Below are 26,964 nucleotides of genomic sequence, written 5' to 3'. Positions count from 1 at the left end.
TGCCTCCGACAGTGCAGCGCTCCCTCAGGTACCGACCTCCGACAGTGCAGCGCTCCCTCGGCACCGACCCTCCGACAGTGCAGCGCTCCCTCGGCACCGACCCTCCGACAGTGCAGCGCTCCCTCGGTACCGACCCTCCGACAGTTGCAGCGCTCCCTCGGTACTGACCCTCCGACAGTGCAGCGCTCCCTCGGTACTGACCCTCCGACAGTGCAGCGCTCCCTCGGTACTGACCCTCCGACAGTGCAGCGCTCCCTCGGTACTGACCCTCCGACAGTGCAGCGCTCCCTCGGTACTGACCCTCCGACAGTGCAGCGCTCCCTCGGTACTGACCCTCCGACAGTGCAGCGCTCCCTCGGTACTGACCCTCCGACAGTGCAGCGCTCCCTCAGGTACTGACCCTCCGACAGTGCAGCGCTCCCTCGGTACTGTCACAGGGAATGACGGCCTGGATTACGGGGCTCAAGTCTCTGGAGTGCTGCCAACGCCTCCAATTTCACCCTCAGTACCGTTTTACACTTTCAACAGCGAGTCCGAGGCCGGCAGTTACCAGGAATCACTGCAGGGAGACTTACTGTCAGGTGTGGAGTTCCAGTGGGAGGAGCTGGGGCTGTCGGCGGTGCATTCTTTAACATGCACAGAACCTGCTGCAGCTCTCAGTGTCTGTGGGTCAGGGTGAGGGGGGGTTTAAACAGCGTGGAGCTGTTCCCAGGCTGTCGGTCAGCGATCCCCAGAAACACACAGGCTCGGCTGGACGACAGGATAGACCAGACGAGCTGCCACGTACCAGCTGCTGCTCTGCCTGGTGTCTATCCTCCAGGGACACTGGTCCTTTACACAGCAACTCCACCACTTGGTACTGTGGACTATGACACTCGATCGGGACAGTACAACACGGCAGCTTGTACCTCAACACCGTGATGCAGCTTGGGTTGTGCTATAATAAACTTCCTTTATTTCCAAAAAAAATGTTACAATTAGTTTTCCAATCAATGCCCGTGACACCCCTCGTGTGACCAGAGAAAAGGATCCTTTTAAAAGAAGATTTGCTTCCTCTTCACCTCCACTGGGGCCTCAGGCCTCATCGAAACTCGGGCTCAGGAGGGAGACTGGAGGAGGATACGAGAGCTCTGATCCACTCAGGGTTCCAGCGAATGGGTCGAAATCCTTTCCTGGCTCATCAGTCCAGCTTCAAGACTAATCCGACTGTGACAGAGCGCTCGGTAACCTCAAAAGCAATGCATCGCACAAACTCACGGGAAGCGCTGACGGTCAGTTCCGGTTCGCGGGGGTTAGCAGGGTGCAGTCTCCGTCTCTCAGCTGCCTGTGCCAGATCCCACTGAATCAATGCGTTCCACTTCTGGACCCACTGCTGGACGTTCATTCCGTGCTGTTTGATCCACGGAACGAGAAACTGAGCAGGCTGTTCCCACCTGAAAAACAGCGTCTGTTACCACAATGTGCCGATAGTGGGCACTTCAGTGTTACAGCTCAGAGATCGACCATCAGTTTATAAATCACACTAACTTCTCCCTCTCTCCCTGTATAATCACACTGACCCCCAGCATATTCCCTCTCACCGTCGGAGGGCCAGTACTGAGGGAGCGCTGCACCGTCGGAGGGCCAGTACTGAGGGAGAGCGCTGCACCATCAGAGGGTCAGTACTGATGGGAGCGCCGCACCGTCGGAGGGCCAGTACTGAGGGAGCGCCGCACTGTCGGAGGGCCCAGTACTGAGGGAGCGCCGCACTGTCGGAGGGTCAGTACTGAGGGAGCGCCGCACTGTCGGAGGGTCAGTACTGAGGGAGCGCCGCACTGTCGGAGGGTCAGTACTGAGGGAGCGCTGCACTGTCGGAGGGTCAGTACTGAGGGAGCGCTGCACTGTCGGAGGGTCAGTACTGAGGGAGTGCTGCACTGTCGGAGGGTCAGTACTGAGGGAGCGCTGCACTGTCGGAGGGTCAGTACGGAGGGAGCGCTACACCGTCGGAGGGCCAGTACGGAGGGAGCGCTGCACCGTCGGAGGTGCTGTTCTCGGTTGAGTCGTTAAACTGAGGCCCCGTCTGCCCGTTCCGGTGGGTGGCGAGATCCCACAGCCACAACTGTATGAGTCAGCTCACTCATGGGATCGTTCTGTGCGCAAAGAGGCTGCCACATCTGCTCACATAACCATCGGAGCTGGAAGGAAGTCACGGTATGGTTTGTCACTTACATCGAATTTACAGCACAGAAACAGGCCATTCGGCCCAACTGGTCTATCCCGGTGTTTATGCTCCACACGAGCCTCCTCCCTCCCTACTCCCTCTCACCCTATCAGCATATCCTTCCATTCCTTTCTCCCTCATGTGTTTATCCAGCTTCCCCTTAAACCCATCTACACTATTCACCTCAACTACTCCTTGTGGGAGCGAGTTCCACATTCTCACCACTCTCTGGGTAAAGAAGTTTCTCCTGAATTCCCGATTGGATTTATTAGTGACTATTTTATATTTATGACCCCTAGTTCTGGTCTCCCCCACAAGTGGAAACATCTTCTCTACATCTACCCTATCAAACCCCTTCATAATCTTAAAGACCTCTATCAGGTCACCCCTCAGCCTTCTCTTTTCAAGAGAAAAAAAGAGCCCCAGCCTGTTCAGTCTTTCCTGATAGTTATAACCTCCCTGTTCTGGTATCATCTGTCCAAACCCTTTTTCTCCAGTGCCTCTATATCCTTTTTGCAACATGGAGACCAGAACTGTGCACAGTGCTCCAAGTGTGGTCTAACCAAGGTATATGGAGACCAGAACTGTGTACAGTGCTCCAAGTGTGGTCTAACCAAGGTATATGGAGACCAGAACTGTGCACAGTGCTCCAAGTGTGGTCTAACCAAGGTATATGGAGACCAGAACTGTGCACAGTGCTCCAAGTGTGGTCTAACCAAGGTATATGGAGACCAGAACTGCATGCAATATTCCAAGTGTGATCTAACCAAGGTTCGATACAAGTTTAACATAACTTCTCTGCTTTTCAATTCTATCCCTCTACAAATGAACCCCAGTGCTTGGTTTGCATTTGTTATGGCCTTTTTGCTACTTTCAGTGATTTGTGTATCTGTCCCCCCAGATCCCTCTGCTGCTCTACCCCATTTAGACTCTTATTATCCAAGCAGTATGTGGCCTCCTTATTCTTCCTTCCAAAATGCACCACCTCACACTGATCTATACTGAAATTCATTTGCCAATTATGCACCCACTGTGCAGGTTTGTTAACGTCTATTAGGGATGAGGGACTTCAGTTATGTGGAGAGACTGGAGAAGCTGGGATTGTTCTCCTGAGAGCAGAGAAGGTTAAGGGGAGATTTAATAGAGGGGTTCAAAATCATGAAGGGTTTTTGATAGAGTAAATAAGGAGAAACTGTATCCAGTGGCAGGAGGGTCGGTAACCAGAGGACACAGATTTAGAACCGGGGGTAGATGAGGAGAATTTGTTTTTATTTTTTTACGCAGCGAGTTGTTCTGATCTGGAATGCGCTGCCTGAAAGGGCGGTGGAAGCAGATTCAATAATAACTTTCAAAAGGGAAATTGGATAAATACTTGAAGGGGAAAAATTTGCAGGGGCTACAGGGAAAGAGCAGGGGGAATGTAGGACTAATTGGATAGATCTTTTAAAGAGCTGGCACAGGCACGAGGGGCCGAATGGCCTCCTCCTGAGCTGCATCATTCTCTGATTCTGCCCTTGTTGTTCACAATCTACAGATACCACATCACTCACCAGTCCTGGATTTCGTTCCGTAGCTCATCGGTGAATTCAATTGCTTGATTGCATTGATCCAATTGTTTCTGAATGGCTGGAATAGTGCTCTTGCTGCACTCGTCGTTCAGCTCCTGGACACGTTCCGTTAGGGCTGGGGAGGGGGAGCAAGAAGAATCATGTTACTTTCAAGGGGGAGGTTAGGTGTCAGCCGCGGCTCAGTGGGTAACTCTCACCCCTCTGAGTCAGGGGGTCGTGGGTTCAAGTCTCATTCCAGAGACTTGAGCCCATAATCCAGGTTGACACTCCCAGTGCGGTACGGAGGGAGCGCCGCACTGTCGGAGGTGCCGTCTTTTGGATGTGACGTTAAACCAAGGCTCCTGTTTACCCTCTCAGGTGGATATGAAAGGTCCCACCACTATTTTGAAGAAGAGCAGTGGGAGTTCTCACCAGTGTCCTGGGGCCAATATTTATCCCTCCACCAATATCACTAAAAAACAGATTAACTGGGTCATTATCACATTGTTGTTTGTGGGATCTTGCTGTGTGCAAATTGGCTGCTGCGTTTCCTACATTACAACAGTAACTACACTTCAGAAGTATTTCATTGGCTGCAAAGCACTTTGGGACGTCCTGAGGTCGTGAAAGGCACGATAGAAATACCAGATCTTTCTTTAATTCTCCGTGGTTTCGAAACCTTCAGCAACGACACATGGGCGTCTCTGCTGTAAGAACCGAAAGCCTGACCGATAGTTTTAATGGCAGGGATTGAGAACTAGCCTTGCGATGGGCCGGTCTCGTATAGCGGCTGATGAAACACTCCCTTACCCTGTGCGTCAGTGACTGACGGAGACGCCCCCTTACCCTGTGCGTCAGTGACTGACGGAGACGCCCCCTTACCCTGTGCGTCAGTGACTGACGGAGACGCCCCCTTACCCTGTGCGTCAGTGACTGACGAGACGCCCCCTTACCCTGTGCGTCAGTGACTGACGAGACGCCCCCTTACCCTGTGCGTCAGTGACTGACGAGACGCCCCCTTACCCTGTGCGTCAGTGACTGACGAGACGCCCCCTTACCCTGTGCGTCAGTGACTGACGGAGACGCCCCCTTACCCTGTGCGTCAGTGACTGACGGAGACGCCCCCTTACCCTGTGCGTCAGTGACTGACGAGACGCCCCCTTACCCTGTGCGTCAGTGACTGACGAGACGCCCCCTTACCCTGTGCGTCAGTGACTGACGAGACGCCCCCTTACCCTGTGCGTCAGTGACTGACGAGACGCCCCCTTACCCTGTGCGTCAGTGACTGACGAGACGCCCCCTTACCCTGTGCGTCAGTGACTGGCGTGATGTGGTGCTGTCTCTGAAGTGCCTGCAGGGCGTTCCTCTGGTGAGACAGCTTTGCGCGGAGAGCCATCACTTCCATTTTCACCTGGGCTGCTCGCTCGATCAGGTGTTCGGGAGCCTGGAGAAAGGTTCCAGCAGAATTACTTTCACATGCAGCTTTATGTAGCCTGCAGTTGTGATATTCCGTTATATACAGATCGCATTGCAGCGCGCGGGGCATGGCCTCAGGTTTACATTTCAACACTGACTACACTTCAAAAAAGTACTTCAGTAGCTGTAAAGTACTTTGGGACGTCCTGAGGTCATGAAAGGCGCTTTATAAATTTCAGTCTTTCTTTGTGATTACCCAGTTTCCACACAGGAACTTTTGCCTTTTGTTTCTTTAAGCGGGAAGCTGTGGGTCTGGGAGTGAGTCTACGATCGATTGATCACTGAGGCTCCTGAGATGCTGACCCCAGTCTCCTCCCCATGTGGAGGGAGCACAGCACATTCCAGTTACTTCACCGTCAACAAAACCTGTGTTCCTCCAATTCTGGCCTCTTGTCCATCCCCCGATTCCCATCGCTCCACCATTGGCGGCCGTGCCTTCAGCTGCCTGGGCCCTAAGCTCTGGAATTCCCTCCCTAAACCTCTCCGCCTCTCTCTCTCCTCCTTTAAGACGCTCCTTAAAACCTACCTCTTTGACCAATCTTTTGGTCACCTGTCCTGATATCTCCATATGTGACTCGGTGTCAAATTTTGCCTGATTTACGCTCCTGTGAAGCACCCTGGGACGTTTTACTACATTAAAGGCGCTATATAAATGCACATTGTTGTGGATTACCTTGTACAGCGGGAACGACAAGCTTTGCTTGATGCCCCTGAAGAACTGGGGATTGCTGAACGAGGTGTCCAATCTGTAGATAGACAGCTTGTGTACTGGGACCCTCTGCATTCTGAAGAGAACAACACAACATTTCAAACATCAAACTTAAATCAGAGAAAGAGGATGAACTAACTAACGCAGGGTACAAACTCCTCCTAATCACAAGACAGAATCAGAGCGTGTTACAGCAAAGGTACAGGCCACTCAGCCCGACAAGTCTAGACTGCTCTCTACATGACCCGCCTGGCCGAATCACACGCTCCCATTTGCTCCTCAAACCCTTTAAGATATCCAAAACTACACAGCAACAGTGGGACAACCAGAGGCTAAGGGACAGAGGTCCTGTCAGGCTTTCAGTTCCAAGGTATTTGAGAGTTCAATGTGAGCCAGGCCCACTTGTTTCAGTATTCTCTGGTCAGTGTCTGAATAAGGAACAGGCCTTACTGAGGACACAGACCTGCTCCCCAGTGAAACAGAAATAGATTTCAGTGAGATCAGGCACAGAAAGCAGGACATGACTCAAATTTACAGCATAGGAGGGGCTGTGCAGCCCATCCACCTGTGCCAGCTGTTCACCTAGACTTGGGAGGTGATAGCTGTGGCTCAGTGGGTAGCTCTCTCTATCTCACCCGAGTCACAAGGTCATGGGTTCAAGTCCCCACTCCACAGACTTGAGCACAAACCCCCAGGGGCTGCACCGAGGGGCCGCCGCGCTGCCGGAGGGGCCGCACCAAGGGAGCGCCGCGCTGCCGGAGGGGCCGCACCAAGGGAGCGCCGCGCTGCCGGAGGGGCCGCACCAAGGGAGCGCCGCGCTGCCGGAGGGGCCGCACCAAGGGAGCGCCGCGCTGCCGGAGGGGCCGCACCAAGGGAGCGCCGCGCTGCCGGAGGGGCCGCACCAAGGGAGCGCCGCGCTGCCGGAGGGGCCGCACCAAGGGAGCGCCGCGCTGCCGGAGGGGCCGCACCAAGGGAGCGCCGCGCTGCCGGAGGGGCCGCACCAAGGGAGCGCCGCGCTGCCGGAGGGGCCGCACCAAGGGAGCGCCGCGCTGCCGGAGGGGCCGCACCAAGGGAGCGCCGCGCTGCCGGAGGGGCCGCACCAAGGGAGCGCCGCGCTGCCGGAGGGGCCGCACCAAGGGAGCGCCGCGCTGCCGGAGGGGCCGCACCAAGGGAGCGCCGCGCTGCCGGAGGGGCCGCACCAAGGGAGCGCCGCGCTGCCGGAGGGGCCGCACCAAGGGAGCGCCGCGCTGCCGGAGGGGCCGCACCAAGGGAGCGCCGCGCTGCCGGAGGGGCCGCACCAAGGGAGCGCCGCGCTGCCGGAGGGGCCGCACCAAGGGAGCGCCGCGCTGCCGGAGGGGCCGCACCAAGGGAGCGCCGCGCTGCCGGAGGGGCCGCACCAAGGGAGCGCCGCGCTGCCGGAGGGGCCGCACCAAGGGAGCGCCGCGCTGCCGGAGGGGCCGCACCAAGGGAGCGCCGCGCTGCCGGAGGGGCCGCACCAAGGGAGCGCCGCGCTGCCGGAGGGGCCGCACCAAGGGAGCGCCGCGCTGCCGGAGGGGCCGCACCAAGGGAGCGCCGCGCTGCCGGAGGGGCCGCACCAAGGGAGCGCCGCGCTGCCGGAGGGGCCGCACCAAGGGAGCGCCGCGCTGCCGGAGGGGCCGCTCCAAGGGAGCGCCGCGCTGCCGGAGGGGCCGCTCCAAGGGAGCGCCGCGCTGCCGGAGGGGCCGCTCCAAGGGAGCGCCGCGCTGCCGGAGGGGCCGCTCCAAGGGAGCGCCGCGCTGCCGGAGGGGCCGCACCAAGGGAGCGCCGCGCTGCCGGAGGGGCCGCACCAAGGGAGCGGCGCACTGCCGGAGGGGCCATCTTTCGGAGGAGACATTAAACTGAGGCCCCGTCTGCCCTTTTAGGTGGATGTAAAAGATCCCACGGCCAATACTGGACGATCAGCAGGGGGAGTTCTCCCCGGTGTCCCTGGGCCAATATTTAATGAAGTCACACTCACTCATCGATGACTCTGCGATCCAGGCATGGCAGGGAGATGGTGGTGAACAGTTTCACCTCACTGGAGATGGAGTTGTGCAGGTCAGCAGTCAGTGATCTGATGGACTCCTCGTGTTTCTCAAGTTTCTTCTCCACAAACGAGCCAATCTACAACAACAACAACTCCCATTTATAGACCGCCTTTAACGCAGTAAAATGTCCCGAGGAGCTTCACAGGAGCGTAAATCAGACAAAATTTGCCACCGAGCCACATGAGGAGATATTAGGACAGGTGAACAAAAGTCTGGCCAAAGAGGTAGGTTTTAAGGAGCGTCTTAAAGGAGGAAAGAGAGGCGGAGAGGTTTAGGGAGGGAATTCCAGAGCTTAGGGCCCAGGCAGCTGAAGGCACGGCCAACAATGGTGGAGCGATGGGAATCGAGGATCCGGAAGAGGCCAGAATTGAAGGAGGACAGAGATCTCGGAGGGTTGTCGGGCTGGAGGAGGTTACAGAGATAGGGAGGGGGTGAGGCCTTGGAACAATTTGAAAACAAGGATGGGAATTTTAAAATTCCCATCCTAAGAGTAGGAAGAAGTGGTGGGTTCCGGGCTAACATTTACTAAGAGACTGCGGAGAGAAGGGGTGTGATCAATTAAAACTCCTTCCTACAGCTCCAAGTCACTGATTAAGTGCAGCCCTGACTGAGAGGAGGAAAGTCTCCTCTCTGTTGGATGCAAGGATCCAAAATAAAATGAATTAGGAGCAATAAATCCCCAGCAATTCAATCATTGGTGGTTCACTTGGATGTATCATAATGAAATGGCAGGCTGGAACAGGGCAGAAAAGTGAAGCACAAATGCTAAAGGTAAACTCTTTAAAGTTGGGGCTCAGAGAGAGTTAAAACAGCATAGAACATAAGAAATAGGAGCTGGAATCGGCTATCTGGCCCCTCGAGCCTGCTCCGCCATTCAACAAGATCATGGCTGATCTTCTACCTCAACGCTATTTTCCTGCACCATCCCCATATCCCTTGGTGCCTTTAATATCTAGAAATCTATCGATCTCTGTTTTGAATGTACTCAATGACTGAGCATCCACAGCCCTCCGGGGTAGAGAATTCCAAAGATTCACCACCCTCTGAGTGAAGGAATTTCTCCTCATCTCAGTCCTAAATGGCCGACCCCTTTTTCTGAGACTGTGACCCCTGGTTCTAGACTCCCCAGCCAGGGGAAACATCCTCCTTGCATCTACCCTGTCGAGCCCTGTAAGAATTTTGTATGTTTCAATGAGATCATCTCTCATTCTTCTAAACTCTAGAGAATACAGGCCCAGTCTACTCAATCTCTCCTCATCCAACAATCCCACCATCCCAGGAATCAGTCTGGTGAACCTTCGTTGCACTCCCTCTATGGCAAGTATATTCTTTCTTAGGTAAGGAGACCAAATTGTACACAATACTCTAGGTGTGGTCTCACCAAGGCCCTATATAATTGCAGTAAGACATCTTTACTCCTGTACTCAAATCCTCTTGTAATAAAAGCCAACATACCACTTGCCTTCCTAATTGCTTGCTGCACCTGCATGTTAGCTTTCAGTGACTCATGTACAAGGATACCCAGGTCCCTTTGAACATCAACATTTCCCAATCTGTCACCATTTAAAAAATACTCTGCATTTCTGTTTTTCCTACCAAAGTGGATAACTTCACATTTTTCCACATCTGCTGCCATGTTCTTGCCCACTCACTTAGCCTGTTTGTATCCCCTTGAAGCCTCTTTGCATCCTCCTCACAACTCACATTCCCACCTAGTTTTGTGTCATCTGCAAACTTGGAAATATTACATTTGGCCCCCTCCAGGGTGTAGAGGGAGTTTTACTCTGTATCGAACCCATGCTTTACCTGCCCTGGGAGTGTTTGACGGGACAGTGTAGAGGGAGCTTTACTCTGTATCTAACCCTGTACCTGCCCTGGGAGTGTTTGATGGGACAGTGTAGAGGGAGCTTTACTCTGTACCTGGCCTCAGACTGAGGTCACATCCCTTGTATAAGATGCCCCAGCTTGTTTCAGAGCAGGACCTACCTCAGCCTGTGTCTTCATCAAGTGGCTCTTGGCCGAAGAGTTCCCTTTCACCAAAGCTCGGATAAGATCCTGTTTACGATCCTGTAAAAAGCCACAACTTTAAGAGCGCAACAAGCAAAACAATTAGAACGACAGAGAACTGAGGCACACAGCGTATTCGTTAGTGAAATAGTCCGCAACGCAGTACGGGAATACGCTGGGGCCACTTGACCCCTGTTCAGAAAAGGCCTGGATTTTTGTTTTAAAAACAGTAGCTCCGGAACTATTCATCTTTACAGTCCTGATCTAATAGTCCAGCTCCCAACCCGAGACAAGGCTCCAAGCAGCTGGTTGGAAGAATTCTAAAAGGTGCATCAGATGCAGAATGTCACTCGTTAACCCAGTTCCTCCTCGTGAGGCTTGCTGTGCGTTTGTCGGTGGTGGGCGGGTGGGGGAGTTGCACAAGCTTCAGAAACAAAACCATTAATGGATGCTTAATGAAGGGTTTTGATAGAGTAAATAGGAAGAAAATGTTTCCAGTGGCAGGAAGGTCAGTAATCAGAGGACACAGATTTAACATAATTGGCAAAAGAACCAGAGGAGAGATGAGGAGATTTTTTTTTAAAACACAGCGAGTTGTTGTGATCTGGAATGCGCTGCTTGAAAAGGTGGTGGGAGCAGATTCAATAATAACTTTCAAAAGGGGATTGGATAAATACTCGAAAACGATAAATTTGCAGGGCGAAGAGTGGGACTAATTGGATAGGCACGATGGCCTCCTCCTGCACTGTATGATTCTATTCTTAACCGGCACTGCAGCCAGAACAGGACAGTGGGATGTTTAACCTCCAGCTGGATACAGTGGAACTGCTAAATTAACTCCGGTGTACAACAGAAACTGGCAGATAAAAGATGCCCCAAATTCTGGTCCTACCCCTACAGCACATGGATATGTGGAATTCAGCTTCTCCTGGGTGCGAGGTTGACTGGTGTCAGACAAGGGGAGGTTTGGCATTTATTGGGTGCAATGGGGCAACAGGAAGTCTTACTACCATTGTACAGGGCTTTAGCGAGACCTCACCTGGAGTACTGCGTACAGTTTTGATCTCCTTATCTAAGGAAGGATATACTTGCCTTAGAGGCGGTGCAACAAAGGTTCACTAGACTGATTCCGGGAATGAGAGGGTTGTCCTAAGGAGGAGAGATTGAGTAGAATAGGCCGATACTCTCTGGAGTTTAGAACATGAGAGGTGATCTCATTGAAACATATAAGATTCTGAGGGGGCTTGACAGGGTAGATGCTGAGAGGCTGTTTCCACTGGCTGGAGAGTCTAGAACGAGGGGGCATAGTCTCAGGATAAGGGGTCAGCCATTTAAGGCTGAGATGAGGAGGAATTTCTTCACTCAGAGGGTTGTGAATCTTTGGAATTCTCAACCCCAGAGGGCTGTGGATACTCAGCCGTTGAGTATATTCAAGACTGAGCTCGATGGATATTTGGACTCTCGGGGAATCAAGGGATATGGGGATTGGGCAGGAAAGTGGAGTTGAGGTCGAAGATCAGCCATGATCTGATTGAATGGCGGAGCAGACTCGAGGGGCCTTATGGCCTACTCCTGCTCCTACCCCTTATGTTCTAACATCTCACACAAGGCTTCATCCCAGAAAAACCGGAGAGATTTATACCACATCAACGTCTCCCACAGGAACAGCCCAGAGCCCCGATAGGCCGAACGGCCAACTCACCACCAGCTGCTGGAAGTCGAGGATACGCCCATGCTTCTGCTGCAGTGCCCGGATCTCACTGTTCTTGGTGTAGAGGGAATTGGCCAAGAGATGACCCTGCTCCTTCAGCTCTTGGTGGTACTTCCTCCTCTCTGTGACGTTCAGCTCCAGTTCAATGGCCTCCCTATTCCAATCACAACAAGCATGTCACTACATTCAGACACGTCTGCAAATTAACAAACTACTTCAACTCAACTTCTCTCCTAAAGGACTAATGCATAGTGTCAGCCGTGGCTCAGAGGTTAGCTCTCTCCCTCGCCTCCGGGTCAGCAGGTCGTGGGTTCGAGCCCCCACTCCAGAGACATGAGTCCCCTAATCCAAGCCGACACTTCCAGTGCCAGTGCTGAGGGAGCGCCGCACTGTCGGAGGGCCAGTGCTGAGGGAGCGCCGCACTGTCGGAGGGCCAGTGCTGAGAGGGGGCCGCACTGTCGGAGGTGCCATCTTTCTGATGAGAGTTTAAACCGAGGCCCTGTCTGCCCTCTCAGGTGGACGTAAAAGATCCCACGGCCACTATTTTGAAGAAGAGCAGGGGGGAGTTCTCCCTGGTGTCCTGGGGCCAATATTTATCCCTCAACCAACATCACTAAAAACAGATGATCTGGTCATTATCACATTGCTGTTTGTGGGATCTTGCTGTGCGCAAATTGGCTGCCTCGTTTCCCACATTACAACAGTGACCACACTTCAGAAGTACTTCGTTGTCTGTGAGGTGCTTTGGGACGTCCTGAGGTGGTGAAAGGTGCTGTGTAAATGGGAGTCTTTCTTACTCTCAATGGGCTTTGTGAGCAACCAAACACTTTGCATTAAGCAATTAAAGAAAAAAAGTGACCCTCCAAAACTCCAGCTGCATTCAATCACCAGTTACAGTTACAGCAGTTTTCAAACTGCGGCCCACAGATTCTCCCCCAAACAGGTGAAAAGGATCCTCGCTACTACTCCAGGGGATTGAGGGCGAGAAGGAAGGGTTGCCGTCTCCTTGGGTAAAGTTTCTGACCTGGTAGCCGCCAGGAGCTCACTGCTGTGCCCGTATCGCTCCTCCAGCACCAGATTAAGCTCCCTCACCAGTGACGACAGCTTGGAACTCATCTCCTTCTCCCGTCTGATTGCTCCGATCTTTTCCACTGCACGGACCTCACAGTCTCGCCAGCCCTCCTGCAAAGAAAAAAAACATGGGAGTCTCCTTAATCCCTCGCGTAGAGGCAAGGTGCACAACACGGGACTGTCTGACAGTGACGCTGCCCCCTTCTTTCACAATCGCCTAGTCAGGGTGAAACACTTCATACTGGTGTAGTTACTATGCAAACAAATACAGAAACCATTCTGCGCCAGTGCCGCCACCCCCCCTCACCAGACAGCAAAGATAAAGGGCCAGATACCTGGTTTGTGATGGGGATTGAGGGAGGACAGAGTACGGGCAGCACTGCCCGCTCTTTGAATGATGCCACCGTCCACCGTTAACTCCCTCGGTGCTGCACCAGGGTGGTGCGTCAGCCTACTTTACATGCTCGAATCCTGGAGTGAGGCTCGAGCCCACAAGCTGAGACAGAAGAGGCATCATGGTGAGACTTTCCGATCTGGTGCTGAATTGAGCACTATTTCACGCTGTGAATTTGTGGGCACTGGGTTACAGAACGTACAGCACAGAACCCGGCCGTTCGGCTCAATTGGTCTGTGTCAGTGTTTATGCTCCACATGAGCCTCCTCCCTCCCCAATTCATCCCACCCTATCACCATATCCTTCTATTCCTTTCTCCCTCATCCAGCTTCTCCTTAAATCCATCTACACTATTCGTCTCAACCACTCCTTGTGGGAGCGAGTTCCACATTCTCACCACTCTCTGGGTAAAGAAGTTTCTCCTGAATTCCCCATTGGATAGATTAGTGACTATCTTATATTTATGGCCCCTAGTTTTGCGAGTGACCAATTTGATTTCCATCAGGAGCCTTTCATCAGGTGACCCTGGGCTGGATTGGGACTCGATTCACACTGTTAGGGCAACTAATGTGTTTCAGCAAATAAAACAGTGAGCACCAAAAATAGTGGGAGCATTGCGGTGTCTCAGGCTGGTTCTTACTGTGGTGATGTTTCTCTCTCCTCTCCTCTCCCCTGTCCTTCTACCACTCAATCCCCAGTGCTGCTCACTCACTCACTCCACGACTGACTGTCTCTGGGGCTTCAGGTGTCAGCTGTGGCTCAGTGGGTAACACTCTCTCTCTCGTCTCCGAGTCAGAAGGTCACGGGTTCGAGTCCCACTCGGGAGACTGGAGCCCATAATCCAGGCCGACGTTCCCGGAGCCAATATGTCAGAAGTGCCGTCTTTTGGATGAAACGTTAAAACGAGGGCCCCGTCTGCCCTCAGGTGGATGCAAAAGATCCCACGGTCACTATTTCGAAGAAGAGCAGGGGGAGTTCTCCCTGGTGTCCTGGGGCCGATATTTATCCCCCAACCAAATCACTAATAAACACATGAACTGGTCATTATCACATTGCTGTTTGTGGGATCATGCTGTACACAAATTAGCTGCCAGGTTACCTACATTATAACAGTGACCACACTTCAGAAAAACTACACCATTGGCTGTGAAGCACTTTGGGATGTCCCGATGCTGTGAAAGGCGCTGTAGAAATGCAAGTTCTTTAAGTGCAGATGCTGCTGTCTGACCAGCGCACTGCGCTACGTGCATATAGTTGCAGGATCTAGCGTGCCGAAATTATGCAGAACAAACCACTTAGTGCTCACGGTTCCTCCCTCCTCGTCCTCAAAATAAAACACTCTTGCATCTTAACTACCTCGAGCAAAGACTTGACGGAGCGGAGGACAGCTGCAGGCTCCGATTCATCCTGCAGGTGCGAACTGGTATAGGAGAACCTGGAATAAGAAAGTATGTTATTGTACTGGTCACTGTGGGGATACACTTATCATTCAATCTGTACACAGCCCCACAATCTGCAATTCACCCGTTACAATCTTCAAAGACATTTGGCCAATGAATTATTAATGAAGTACAGCACGGGTTAGATACAGAGCAAAGCTCCCTCTACACTGTCCCATCAAACACTCCCAGGGCAGGTACAGGGTTAGATACAGAGTAAAGCTCCCTCTACACTGTCCCATCAAACACTCCCAGGGTCAGGTACAGGGTTAGATACAGAGTAAAGCTCCCTCTACACTGTCCCATCAAACACTCCCAGGGCAGGTACAGGGTTAGATACAGAGTAAAGCTCCCTCTACACTGTCCCATCAAACACTCCCAGGGCAGGTACAGGGTTAGATACAGAGTAAAGCTCCCTCTACACTGTCCCATCAAACACTCCCAGGGCAGGTACAGCACAGGTTAGATACAGAGTAAAGCTCCCTCTACACTGTCCCATCAAACACTCCCAGGGCAGGTACAGCACAGGTTAGATACAGAGTAAAGCTCACCTCAGCGATGCCATGTCCTTCACCACATCGATCTTTGATGAGAGTTCTACGAGCTCCTCTTCGTTCTCTGCTGCAAGACTCTCAAGAGCTGTGAGAATGTGATTGGGGGGGTGAGTCGCATTAGCTCCCTGCAAGGCAGAAAAACAGAGCCTGCACATTCTAAAAATCCAATTAGATAAAATCCAGTCAGCAGGTCCTGAGGCGAGGCCTACATGTTGTATTGTAAAGCCCTCCCTATCTCTGTAACCTCCAGCCCCATGACCCACTCAGATCTCTGCGTCCCTCCATTTCGGGTCTCTTGCACCTCCACAATTGTCATCGTTCCACCATTGGCACAACTCAGCTGGCACTGCACTTCGGGCACAATAACTGGCCTCAAGTCCCCGGAAAATAAATCAGGAACGGAACCTGTCCCAGACATTACCCAGTGACCGCGAGTGGGTAATGTGCGGACATGGGCTCCCGAGGAAGAGCAGGATCGAGCTCGACAGTGATGCAGTGCAGTTGAATAACCAACCGACATGTTGTCTGGGCTCACACACAAAGACTAGCTACTTACGTGAGGTACCGGGGAGAGGTCAGAAAGTGCACCCCAGTGAGAGTCGGTGCGTGCGGGACCCGTACCCCAGTGAGAGTCGGTGCGTGCGGGACCCGTACCCCAGTGAGAGTCGGTGCGTGCGGGACCCGTACCCCAGTGAGAGTCGGTGCGTGCGGGACCCGTAGCCCAGTGAGAGTCGGTGCGTGCGGGACCCGTAGCCCAGTGAGAGTCGGTGTCTGTGGGACCCGTACCCCAGTGAGAGTCGGTGTCTGCGGGACCCGTACCCCAGTGAGAGTCGGTGCGTGCGGGACCCGTAGCCCAGTGAGAGTCGGTGTCTGCGAGACCCGTACCCCAGTGAGAGTCGGTGTGTGTGGGACCCGTACCCCAGTGAGAGTCGGTGTCTGCGAGACCCGTACCCCAGTGAGAGTCGGTGTGTGTGGGACCCGTACCCCAGTGAGAGTCGGTGTCTGTGGGACCCATACCCGTGAGAGTCGGTGTCTGCGGGACCCGTACCCCAATGAGAGTCGGTGTGTGTGGGACCCGTACCCCAGTGAGAGTCGGTGTGTGTGGGACCCGTACCCCAGTGAGAGTCGGTGTGTGTGGGACCCGTCCCCCAGTGAGAGTCGGTGTCTGTGGGACCCGTACCCCAGTGAGAGTCGGTGTCTGTGGGACCCGTACCCCAGTGAGAGTCGGTGTCTGTGGGACCCGTCCCCCAGTGAGAGTCGGTGTCTGTGGGACCCGTCCCCCAGTGAGAGTCGGTGTCTGTGGGACCCGTCCCCCAGTGAGAGTCGGTGTCTGTGGGACCCGTCCCCCAGTGAGAGTCGGTGTCGGTGGGACCCGTCCCCCAGTGAGAGTCGGTGTCGGTGGGACCCGTCCCCCAGTGAGAGTCGGTGTCGGTGGGACCCGTACCCCAGTGAGAGTCGGTGCGTGCGGGACCCGTACCCCAGTGAGAGTCGGTGCGTGCGGGACCCTGCACTTACCTCCACCTGGCTCAGCCACTGTTGGTAGATTGCACTCCTCAGGTCGTGACCTCCACCTCTAGGCGCAAAAGAAAAATACTTCGAATAAATGTTGGACATAAAGCACCAAATAAAAATGAGCGAAACACCAAAAGTACGATTCCCCCGTGTGTAGGTAGAGACTGACATGGTTAATCACACTGTACAAGATGTTCATCCTTGTTTTCAAATCCCTCCATGGCCCTCGCCCCCTCCCTATCTCTGTAACCTCCTCCAGCCCTACAACCCTCCGAGATCTCCGTGCTCCTCCAATTCGGGCCTCTTGTCGATCACCAATTTTCAGGCTCGAAGGGCCGAATGGCCTCCTCCTCCTCCTAGGCCCTACACGGGACATCATGATGCCATTCGCAGCTCTCACAGCCTCGCGCTACCCAGCTGGAGGAAACCAGTAACAGGCAGAGAGATTACACAAGCAGTGAAGGACGAGAGTTACTTGCCCGCAGCTTTCTGTTGAACTGTCCTGCTCATCGTACAATGACTTCAGGAACTGAAAGCGTCTGAAGCATGCGCCCCGAACATCTTGCTGGGAGAGATAGAGAGAGAGATTTATAGTTTAGAAAGGATCAGAATACATGGATAAAGCTCGAGCTTAGCCCAACTTCCCCAAGGTTGCTCCTTGTTCTCAGAAACTTGTGTTACAAATATTCTCAAACACAACTGTTGCATACGAGCTGCAGGGACGCACCAGTGATGGGTAGATTTGTATACACGAGTTGTTCTGATCTGGAATGCACTGCCTGAAAGGGCGGTGGGAACAGATTCAATAATAACTTTCAAAAGGGAATTGGATAAATACTTGAAAAGGAAAAATTTGCAGGGGAAAGGACAGGGGGGAGTGGGAGTGGGACTAAAAACAGAAAATGCTGGAAAAGCTCAGCAAGTGAGGCAGCATCTGTGGAGAAAGAAACAGAGTTAACATTTCAGGTTGAAGATCTTTGTTCAGAACTGGAAGAGTTAACAGGTTTTAAGCAAGTACAGAGCCAGGGAAAGGGGGGAGAGAGAGGGGCAAAGAACAAAAGGGAAGGTCTGTGATAGGGTGGAGGGTAGGAGTGATTAAATGACAAAAGGGATGATGGTGCAAGGCAAGGAAGGTGGTAATGGGACCAGCTAAGAAACAAAAGAATGGTCTAGAAGAGCTATAAATACTAACTAGATAGCTCTTTCAAAAGAGCCAGCACAGGCACAATGGGTTGAATGGCCTCCTTCTGTGCTGTATGATTCTATGGACGTTTCACTCAGGCAGAAAACAAGATGGCTGGATTGGAAATAACATTGGGGAGCTCTCCCTGCCACACGTTTACATTAAACCAGCATTACCAGCCAGTGGGTTGAAGTGGTTGTGCCCCAAGACCGAGCACGGACAGTACAGAAATCTTACCCTTCTCCCCAACCAAACCACCTCAAATCATTCCCTCCTCTCCTGTAAAGGTTCCAACCTCACCCCACTCCCAGCCACTCTCACACATCACCCCCCCGCCCCCCACCCCTAGTCAGGAAAACTTACCAGAACCTCTGGCTCAGGGCCTGTGCCATGCCACAACTTGTGTTTCGAGCCTTCCTTAGTGTCACTGATGCCGACCTCTTGCTCTGCTTTACTGAGGGTGGGGGGGGTGGAAAGAGAAGTGAAAGGTTTCAATAGAACTTCAACAGATTAAAAGAAGTACATGAGCTGGGAGCAGACCCTTTCAAAAAGGAGCTACACAGAATGCAGAGGAATCTGTGGGGCCCCCAGTCACATCATGCTGTTCTTGAATCAGTATTCAAACATTACATAGATTTTACAGCAGTCAGCAATGTGATAATGACCACATAAATCTGTTGGTTGAGGGATAAATATTGGCCCTAGGACACTGGAGAAAACTCCCGTTCTTCTTCGAATTAGTCGCCGTGGAGTCTTCTACCTCCACCCGAGCGGGCAGACGGGGTCTCGGTTTAACGTCTCGTCCGAAAGACAGCCCCTCCGACAGTGCGGCGCTCCCTCGGTACTGACCCTCCGACAGTGCGGCGCTCCCTCGGTACTGACCCTCCGACAGTGCGGCGCTCCCTCGGTACTGACCCTCCGACAGTGCGGCGCTCCCTCGGTACTGGGCACCGGGCAGTGTTTGCCTGGATTATGGGACTCAAGTCTCTGGAGTGGGGGCTCGAGTTCATGACCTTCTGACTCCGAGGCGAGAGAGAAAGAGCTACCCACTGAGCCACAGGTGACAAAGCGACCACACAAGTCTAGTTTGAACAAAGTGCGACCCCCACCTCACCTGCTTATCTGTCTGAAGACGGCCAGTCGATCCCCCACCTTCTTGCTGTGCTCCTGCACTACCTTCCTGTGGTTTGCTGCCCGGAGGCTGAATGCCCTAAGTAGGGCATTTTGCTGTTTCAGATCCTGCAGCCTCTCACGAGTCTCCACCAGAGCTTGTTCTGCCCAATGACAAATCAGGCTTTCAAATTAGAAACTAGAACCTTACAGCACAGCATGAGGCCATTCGGCCCATCACACCTGTGCCAGCTCTTTGAAAGAGCTATCCATTTAGTCCCACTCCCCTGTTCTTTCCCCAGAGCCCTGCAAATTTTTCCCCTTCAAGTATTTATCCAATTCCCCTTTTGAAAGTTATTATTGAATCTGCTCCCACCGCCCTCTCAGGCAGCGCATTCCAGATCATCACAACTCGCTGCGTAAAAATATTTCTCATCATCTCCCCATCTGGTTCTTTTGCCAATTATCTTAAATCTGTGTCCTCTGATTACCGGCCCTCCTGCCTGTGGAAAGTTTCTCCTTATTTACTCTACTGATTACGCAAACTTGGGCTGTATTCCCTGGAATTTAGAAGATTATGGGGTGATTTAATCAAAGTTTTCAAGATATTAAGGGGAACTGATAGGGTAGACAGAGAGAAACTATTTCCGCTGGTTGGGGAGTCTAGGACTAGGGGACATAGCCTAAAAATTAGGGCCAGGACTTTCAGGAGTGAAGTTAGGAGACACTTCAACACGCAAAGGGTGGTAGAAGTTTGGAACTCTTCTGCGAACGAGTTGATGCTAGCTCAATTGTTGATTTTAAATCTGAGATTGATAGATTTTTGTTAACCAAAGGTATTAAGGGATTTGGGGCTAAGGAGGGTATATGGAGTTAGGTCACAGATCAGCCATGATCTCACCGAATGGCAGAACAGGCTCGAGGGGCTGAATGGCCACGGTTACACTGCTTTCGATGGCATGGTTGAGAGGGGAATATTGGCCAAGACACCGGGGGAGGTCCCCTGCTCTTCTTCCAATAGTGGCCGTGGGGATTGTTAACACCCACATGAAAGAGCAGACGGGGCCTTGGTTTAACATCTCACCTGAAAGATAGTGAGGATACAGGGAGCAGGAAAAATGGATTGGAGCTGAAGGGAGAAGGCTGGTAGAGTCCTCACCATAGCAGCTTTGATAAAGAGATGAGGGATTCCTGAGAGACGGTTAGGGGAGCAGAGGTCACCCCGGCTACCAGCAAACATTTCCTGTGTTAGTGCGCGTTGCCTCTACACATTTCAATCTTTCAGTGTGAGGGGAACAGCTCACCGTTAATCTGCTCCGTGTCCAACGTCTCATCGAGCTGCTGCACATCAGCCCTTAACGACGCCACCTGTTCCATCAGCTTCTTCCGCTTCTGCTCACTGGACAACATCGACTTATCCTGAGAGCAACAACACTTGTAAAATACACTACACTTATGTTGGGCAACTACCTATTAATGGTAATCGTTTTTGATCAGAGGAGGTCAATCACAAAGGCAATGCTGATAATGTATTTTTTGATGGGACAGTGTAGAAGGAGCTTTACTCTGTATCAAACCCTGTACCTGCCCTGGGAGTGTTTGATGGGACAGTGTAGAGGGAGCTTTACTCTGTATCTAACCCTGTACCTGCCCTGGGAGTGTTTGATGGGACAGTGTAGAGGGAGCTTTACTCTGTATCAAACCCTGTACCTGCCCTGGGAGTGTTTGATGGGACAGTGTAGAGGGAGCTTTACTCTGTATCAAACCCTGTACCTGCCCTGGGAGTGTTTGATGGGACAGTGTAGAGGGAGCTTTACTCTGTATCTAACCCTGTACCTGCCCCGGAAGTGTTTGATGGGACAGTGTAGAAGGAGCTTTACTCTGTATCTAACCCTGTACCTGCCCTGGGAGTGTTTGATGGGACAGTGTAGAGGGAGCTTTACTTTGTATCTAACCCTGTACCTGCCCTGGGAGTGTTTGATGGGACAGTGTCGAGGGAGCTTTACTCTGTATCTAACCCGTGCTGTACCTGCCCTGGGAGTGTTTGATGGGACAGTGTAGAGGGAGCTTTACTCTGTATCTAACCCTGTACCTGCCCTGGGAGTGTTTGATGGGACAGTGTCGAGGGAGCTTTACTCTGTATCTAACCCTGTACCTGCCCTGGGAGCGCTCAACAGTGACACAATATTTATTATAAGGTCTAGTGTGGAATAAATTTAGGAGAAAGCTCTTACCCTCCCCTCACCTTCAAACAATAACTTACCAGAGAGTGGTCCAGACCACGGTACCTGAGCAAGCAGTCAAGGGAAATCGAAGAACATAAGAAATAGGAGCAGTAGGCCATTCGGCCCCTCGAGCCTGCTCCTCCATTCAATCAGATCATGGCTGATCTTCGACCTCAACTCCACTTTCCCGCCCGATTCCCATATCCCTCGATTCCCCTAGAGTCCAAAAATCTATCCATCTCAGCCTTGAATATACTCAATGACTCAGTGTCCATAGCCCTCTGGGGTAAAAAATTTCAAAGATTCACAACCCTCTAAGTGAAGAAATTCCTCCTCATCTGAGTCTTGAATGGCCGACCCCTTATCCTGAGATTATGCCCCCTAGTTCTAGATTCTCCAGCCAAGGGAAACAGTCTCTCAGTAAAATCACCTCTGTCTTCTAAACTCCAGAGAGTATAGGCCCATTGTACTCAACCTCTCTTCATAGGTCAACCCCCTTATCTCAGGAATTAATCTAGTGAATCTTCGTTGTACCCCCTCTAAGAAGTATATCTTTCCACAGATAAGGAGACCAAAACTGTACATGGTACTCCAGGTGAGGTCACACCAAAGCACTGTACAACTGTAGTAAGACGTCCTTACTCTTGTACTCCAACCCCCTTGCAATAAAGGCCAACGGGCTATTTGCTTTCCTAATTGCCTGCTGTACCTGCATTTTTTGTATTTCTTGTACGAGGACACCCAAATCTCTCTGGACACCAACATTTAATAGTTTCTATTTAAAAAATATTCTGTTTTTCTATTCTTCCTACCCAAGTGAATAACCTCACATTTTCCCACATTATACTCCATCTGCCATCTTCTTACCCACCTGTCTATATCCCTTTGCAGACTCTGTGTCCTTCTCACAGCTTACTTTCCCACCTAGCTTTGTATTGTCTCAAAGAAAGTGCAGGGAGATAAACCATTGTATGGATAACTTATTAATGGTGTCATCCTTGTTTTCAAATCCCTCCATGGTCTCTTTGCCCCCCCCCTCCCTATCTCTGTAACCTCCTCCAGCCCTACAACCCTCCGAGGTCTCTGCGCTCCTCCAATCCTGGCCTCTTGCGCATCCCTGATTTTAATCGCTCCGCCATTGGCGGCCGTGCCTTCAGCTGCCTGGGCCCTAAGCTCTGGAATTCCCTCCCTAAACCTCTCTGCCTCTCTCTCTCCTCCTTTAAGACGCTCCTTAAAACCTACCTCTTTCACCAAGTTTTTTGTCACCTGTCCTAAAATCTCCTGATGTGTCAAATTTTGTCTGATTTACGCTCCTGTGAAGTGCCTTGGGACATTTTACTACTTTAAAGGCGCTATATAAATGCAAGTTGTTGTTATTAATAGACTTGGTGCCACTCGATCCCATTTACTGTCTCACATGACACAGGCAAGGGTTCCGATGAGGCACAAAACTGCCGCCAGAACAAGTGTGGCCAACAGCAAAATCAACAACTTGCATTTATATAGTGCCTTTCACGTAGTAAAACGTCCCAAGGCGCTTCACAGGAGCGATTATCAGACAGAATTTGACACCGAGCCACATAAAGAGATATTGGGACAGGTGAACAAAAGCTTGGTCAAAGAGGTAGGTTTTAAGAAGCGTCTTAAAGGAGGAGAGAGAGGCGTAGAGGTTTAGGGAGGGAATTCCAGAGCTTAGGGTCGAGGCAGCTGAAGGCACGGCCGCCAATGGTGGAGCGATTAAAATCGGGGGATGTGCAAGAGGCCAGAACTGGAGGAGCGCAGAGATCTCAGAGGGTTGTAGGGCTGGCGGAGGTTACAGGGATAGGGAGGGGGGATGCCATGGAGGGATTTGAACACAAGGATGAGAATTTTAAATTCGAGGCGTTGCCGGACAAGGAGCCAATGGCGGTTAGCGAGCACAAGGGGTAATGGGTGAACGGGACTTGGTGCGAGTAAGGATTCGGGGCAACAGTTTTGGATGAGCGAGTTCTACAACGCAAAGGCCCCTCAGGAATTAGACTGCAGCTCTGAAAAGCTTCTGTATCACATTGGCCAAACTCAATGGATGCGATTGCCCTATAAATCCACAGCCCGAGTCGTACAATGAAAGCACTTTAGCTCCGATAACGCGATGGGAAACAATGCACTGAGTGACTTGTCTCCAGGATCTCACAAAGCTTTCTTTGAGTTACACCCTGGGTACCGTCTCCAAGCACAAGTTACTGTGAAAACAACGGGAAGGATATCACTCGAGATTCCCCTTAATGTTCTTCACTGTCCTGCAAAAGAAAAATTAACAAAGTCAAGCTTGGGTCAGCTGAAAGTTTAACCATGTGATTAAACACGCGTGTCACACCCGTAACATCGCCCATCACCGCCCCTGCCTCAGCTCATCTGCTGCTGATTTGCTACCTCCAGACTCGACTATTCCAATGCATCTCTGGCCGGCCTCCCACCCTCTGTAAACTTCAGCTCATCCAAAGGAACTATTTTGGAGAAGAGCAGGGGGGAGTTCTCCCCGGTGTCCTGCGTCCAATATTTATCCCTCAACCAACGTCACTAAAAAAAACAGATGATCTGGTCATTATCATATTGCTGTTTGTGGGATCTTGCTGTGCACAAATTGATGGCCGCATTTCCTACATTACAACAGTAACTACACTGCAAAAAGTTCTTCATTGGCTGTTAAGCGCTTCGGGACGCCCTGAGGTGGTGAACGGCGCTGGAGAAATGCGAGTCCTTTCTTTCTTGCCTCCTCTCAGCTACTGATACTGTGTGGGACACCCCCTCCTCCCAACCGGAGACAGAAAACTGGGGCAATGCCCCACCCCCTCCCCACAGCAAAAACCAACCAGCCCCTCGTTCAATGGGACAGATTAGCACGAGGGCAGCAATACAGCAGCTGCTCGATCACTCACTCTTTCCGGGAGACTTGGTGTGTGACATATTCCCAGATGTCCCGACACTGCCCACTACACAGGCTGCAAATAAACACAGCATTTTAAAACAAAATGATGCAAGTTGCACCTAACAGATTAAACATTCACATCATTTGGAAATATTTTCCACTTTAAAATACATCCTCCCCTCAAAATAAATATAAGTACAAACAATGCACCCAAAATGTCTACATGCCACTTATTACATCGAATGTACAGCACAGAAACAAGCCATTCGGATCAACTGGTCTATCCCGGTGTTTATGCTCCACACGAGCCTCCTCCCTCCTTACTTCATCTCACCCTATCACCATATCCTTCTATTCCTTTCTCCCTCGTGTGTTTATCGAGCTTCCCCTTAAATCCATCTATGCTATCCGCCCCAATTACTCCTTATAGCAGCGAGTTCCACATTCTCACCACTCTCTGGGTGAAGAAGTTTCCCCTGAATTCCCCATTGGATTTTAGTGACTATCTTATATTTATGATCTCCCCCACAAGTGGAAACATTTTCTCTACAGCTACCTTATCAAACCCTTTCATAATCTTAAAGACCTCCATAAGGTCACCCCTCAGCCTTCTCTTTTCTAGGAATGTTCAGCCTTTCCTGATAGCAGAACTGACAGGTTGTAACTATCATCCTTGTAAAACTATCAGCTAATGAAACATCTCAAAGTGCTTCAGAGGGGACACTGAGCAGGAAATGGGAGAGAACTGAAAGCTGTTGGCTAGGGGCTGCAGAAAGGAACCTGAGACATCAGCTGCTGATACACACAGGCAGGAACGACTTTTGAACTAAAGTAACCTGAGTTCAGTCACCGACCTGTGCTGCCTGGAACCGGTTTGAATTAACTAAGTTTTGTGAAAGACGAAGGAAATGTGATAAGACACAAGTCCTTATTTAGAAAAGGAGTAATGAGGTAATGCTACCTAAGTCCTTGGGACAGAGCCAATGAGGAGAAACCACAGGGTAACCGAGGAAGCCTAAACCAACGAAAGAGAGAGACAGCACAGCTTGAAGAGATAAGATTCGGAATAAGAATGAAGGATCTGGGGCGTGGAGCCAGAGCGAAGACTCCGGAGACCAACCATCGCGGAAGTGGAAGACCCTACGTCAGGGACAGAGACGACGGCGAGAGAGAGAGAACGGAACGCCTGGCCAGCGTCAGCTCTCCTTTGCGCGTATTATCCTTTATATTCTGTGACCACTCAGGGAGTGTCAGAGAAACCTAGTGGGTGTGCGTTTAGATCTTAGTTTGGGTATAAAACTGTATAACCTGGTGTAAACTGCATGCCTATATCTAACCAGACGTATAAGCTATATGTATATGATCTAACGGTGTGAATAAAGTGAATTGAGAGTTAAGAGAGAATTGACTCTTCTCCTCTGTGTACTAAGCCAGTAACCGTAACCGGTGACCTCCGGTCAACAAAGCAAAGTAGGAGGGAGTGATTTGTAGCAGGCTGCTGAAGGTGCTGGCAAGGCAGAGAGGTTTAAGGGAGTTCAGGGACCTAACCGGCAAAGGTTTCAAGGGCAGAGGGCTGGAGGAAACTACAGAGACTGTGGGGCAAAAACAAGAACACCTAGAGATTCGAAGCTGGGCACCCTCCAGAGAACCAGCTAACTCTACCACAGCCCGTACAGCACACCCTGTTAACACAAGCTGCAGTACCAAATCCCAAAACAAACCCATTCATCTCACTTCCCCTCAGCTGCACTTTAATTTTACTCGTCAGTGTGTTCTGTAGGGCCAGTGAGTGGAACACACTGTGACCAGCTGGTAACTGCACGAGATATTATAGAATCATTGAATCTTACAGCACAGGAGGCCGCCATTTGGCCCGTCGAACCCGTGCCAGCTCTCTGCAAGAGCAATCCAGCTAGTCCCACTCCCCTGCCCTTTCCCCATATCCCTACAAATTTTTTCCTTTCAAGTAATTCTCCAGTTCCCTTTTGATGAATCTACCTCCACCACCCCCTCGGGCAGTGCTTTCCAGATCCTAACCACTCACTGTGTGAAAAAGATTTTCCTCATCTCCCCTCTGGTTCTTTTGCGAATTACCTTAAATCTGTGTCCTCTGGTTACCGACCCTCCTGCCACTGGAAACAGTTTCTCCTTATTTACTCTATCAAAACCCCTTCATGATTTTGAACACCCCCATTAAATCTCCCCTTAACCTTCTCTGCTCTAAGGAGAAGTAATAGAAGTTGGTAGGTGATGCTCAAAAGGTTAGAATGAGCCATACTTTCGAAAGGCAGTGTCTGATGGCATGTCCTGAGTGGGTAACCCCATCGTCACGGCCCAGCTCTTCAACTTCATGGGCAGCTCCTCCATTGTCTGTAAAATAAGCACGTCCCTTTATCAGAGTTCTGTACCAGGATCAGCACAGGCTGGACCCATTAACACACACAGTTAGACTCTCATCACTCGCACCCACGGCACTGCAACTCACAGAATATTCCACTCTGATTATTCTCCGTACTTACTTGGAAACTTACCCCGATATCTCAGTCCCTCCCTCACCCCACGTACCCCCGGGTCACTCACACCCTCCGTCACCCCCAGGTCTCTCTCTCTCACACACAGTCACCCCCAGGTCTCTCTCTCTCTCTCTCTCTCTCTCTCTCTCTCACACAGTCACCCCCAGGTCTCTCTCTCTCTCTCACACAGTCACCCCCAGGTCTCTCTCTCTCTCACCGCACAGTCACCCCCAGGTCTCTCTCTCTCTCACACAGTCACCCCCAGGTCTCTCTCTCACAGTCACCCCCAGGTCTCTCTCTCACAGTCACCCCCAGGTCTCTCTCTCTCTCTCTCTCTCT

At 51.6% G+C, this 26,964-nt stretch overlaps 1 protein-coding gene and 1 long non-coding RNA gene across 3 annotated transcripts in view; one reads left to right on the top strand and one right to left on the bottom strand.

Annotated features, from left to right (window-relative positions):
• The first annotated feature begins 265 nt into the window (after positions 1-265).
• Positions 266-969, top strand: LOC137306268 (uncharacterized). The gene is made up of 2 exons (XR_010958851.1): positions 266-358; positions 393-969. It is a non-coding gene; the product is annotated as an uncharacterized lncRNA (long non-coding RNA).
• Positions 933-26,964, bottom strand: part of haus5 (HAUS augmin-like complex, subunit 5) — a 30,689-nt gene continuing 4,657 nt past the window's right edge. The window contains exons 2-20 of one of the 2 annotated variants that reach the window (XM_067975417.1): positions 26,391-26,482; positions 24,123-24,185; positions 23,452-23,483; positions 21,243-21,268; positions 20,284-20,398; positions 18,984-19,143; positions 18,233-18,323; positions 17,166-17,251; positions 16,690-16,747; positions 15,172-15,299; positions 14,538-14,616; positions 12,741-12,898; positions 11,708-11,870; positions 9,985-10,065; positions 7,929-8,074; positions 5,897-6,008; positions 5,053-5,191; positions 3,751-3,883; positions 933-1,433 (exon numbers count right to left, since the gene is read on the bottom strand). In XM_067975417.1, coding sequence (XP_067831518.1) covers positions 1,181-1,433; positions 3,751-3,883; positions 5,053-5,191; positions 5,897-6,008; positions 7,929-8,074; positions 9,985-10,065; positions 11,708-11,870; positions 12,741-12,898; positions 14,538-14,616; positions 15,172-15,299; positions 16,690-16,747; positions 17,166-17,251; positions 18,233-18,323; positions 18,984-19,143; positions 20,284-20,398; positions 21,243-21,268; positions 23,452-23,483; positions 24,123-24,185; positions 26,391-26,479 — 2,112 coding nt within the window. In that variant the 5' untranslated portion in view covers positions 26,480-26,482 and the 3' untranslated portion in view covers positions 933-1,180. Of the gene's footprint in view, positions 1,434-3,750; positions 3,884-5,052; positions 5,192-5,896; positions 6,009-7,928; positions 8,075-9,984; positions 10,066-11,707; positions 11,871-12,740; positions 12,899-14,537; positions 14,617-15,171; positions 15,300-16,689; positions 16,748-17,165; positions 17,252-18,232; positions 18,324-18,983; positions 19,144-20,283; positions 20,399-21,242; positions 21,269-23,450; positions 23,484-24,122; positions 24,186-26,390; positions 26,483-26,964 lie in introns of those variants that run through there. The other variant, XM_067975418.1, reaches the window with a different exon arrangement.

Source organism: Heptranchias perlo, chromosome 42 (assembly GCF_035084215.1).
Source record: "Heptranchias perlo isolate sHepPer1 chromosome 42, sHepPer1.hap1, whole genome shotgun sequence".
Classification (NCBI taxonomy): domain Eukaryota; kingdom Metazoa; phylum Chordata; class Chondrichthyes; order Hexanchiformes; family Hexanchidae; genus Heptranchias; species Heptranchias perlo.
This window is presented reverse-complemented; position numbering and strand designations above follow the sequence as displayed.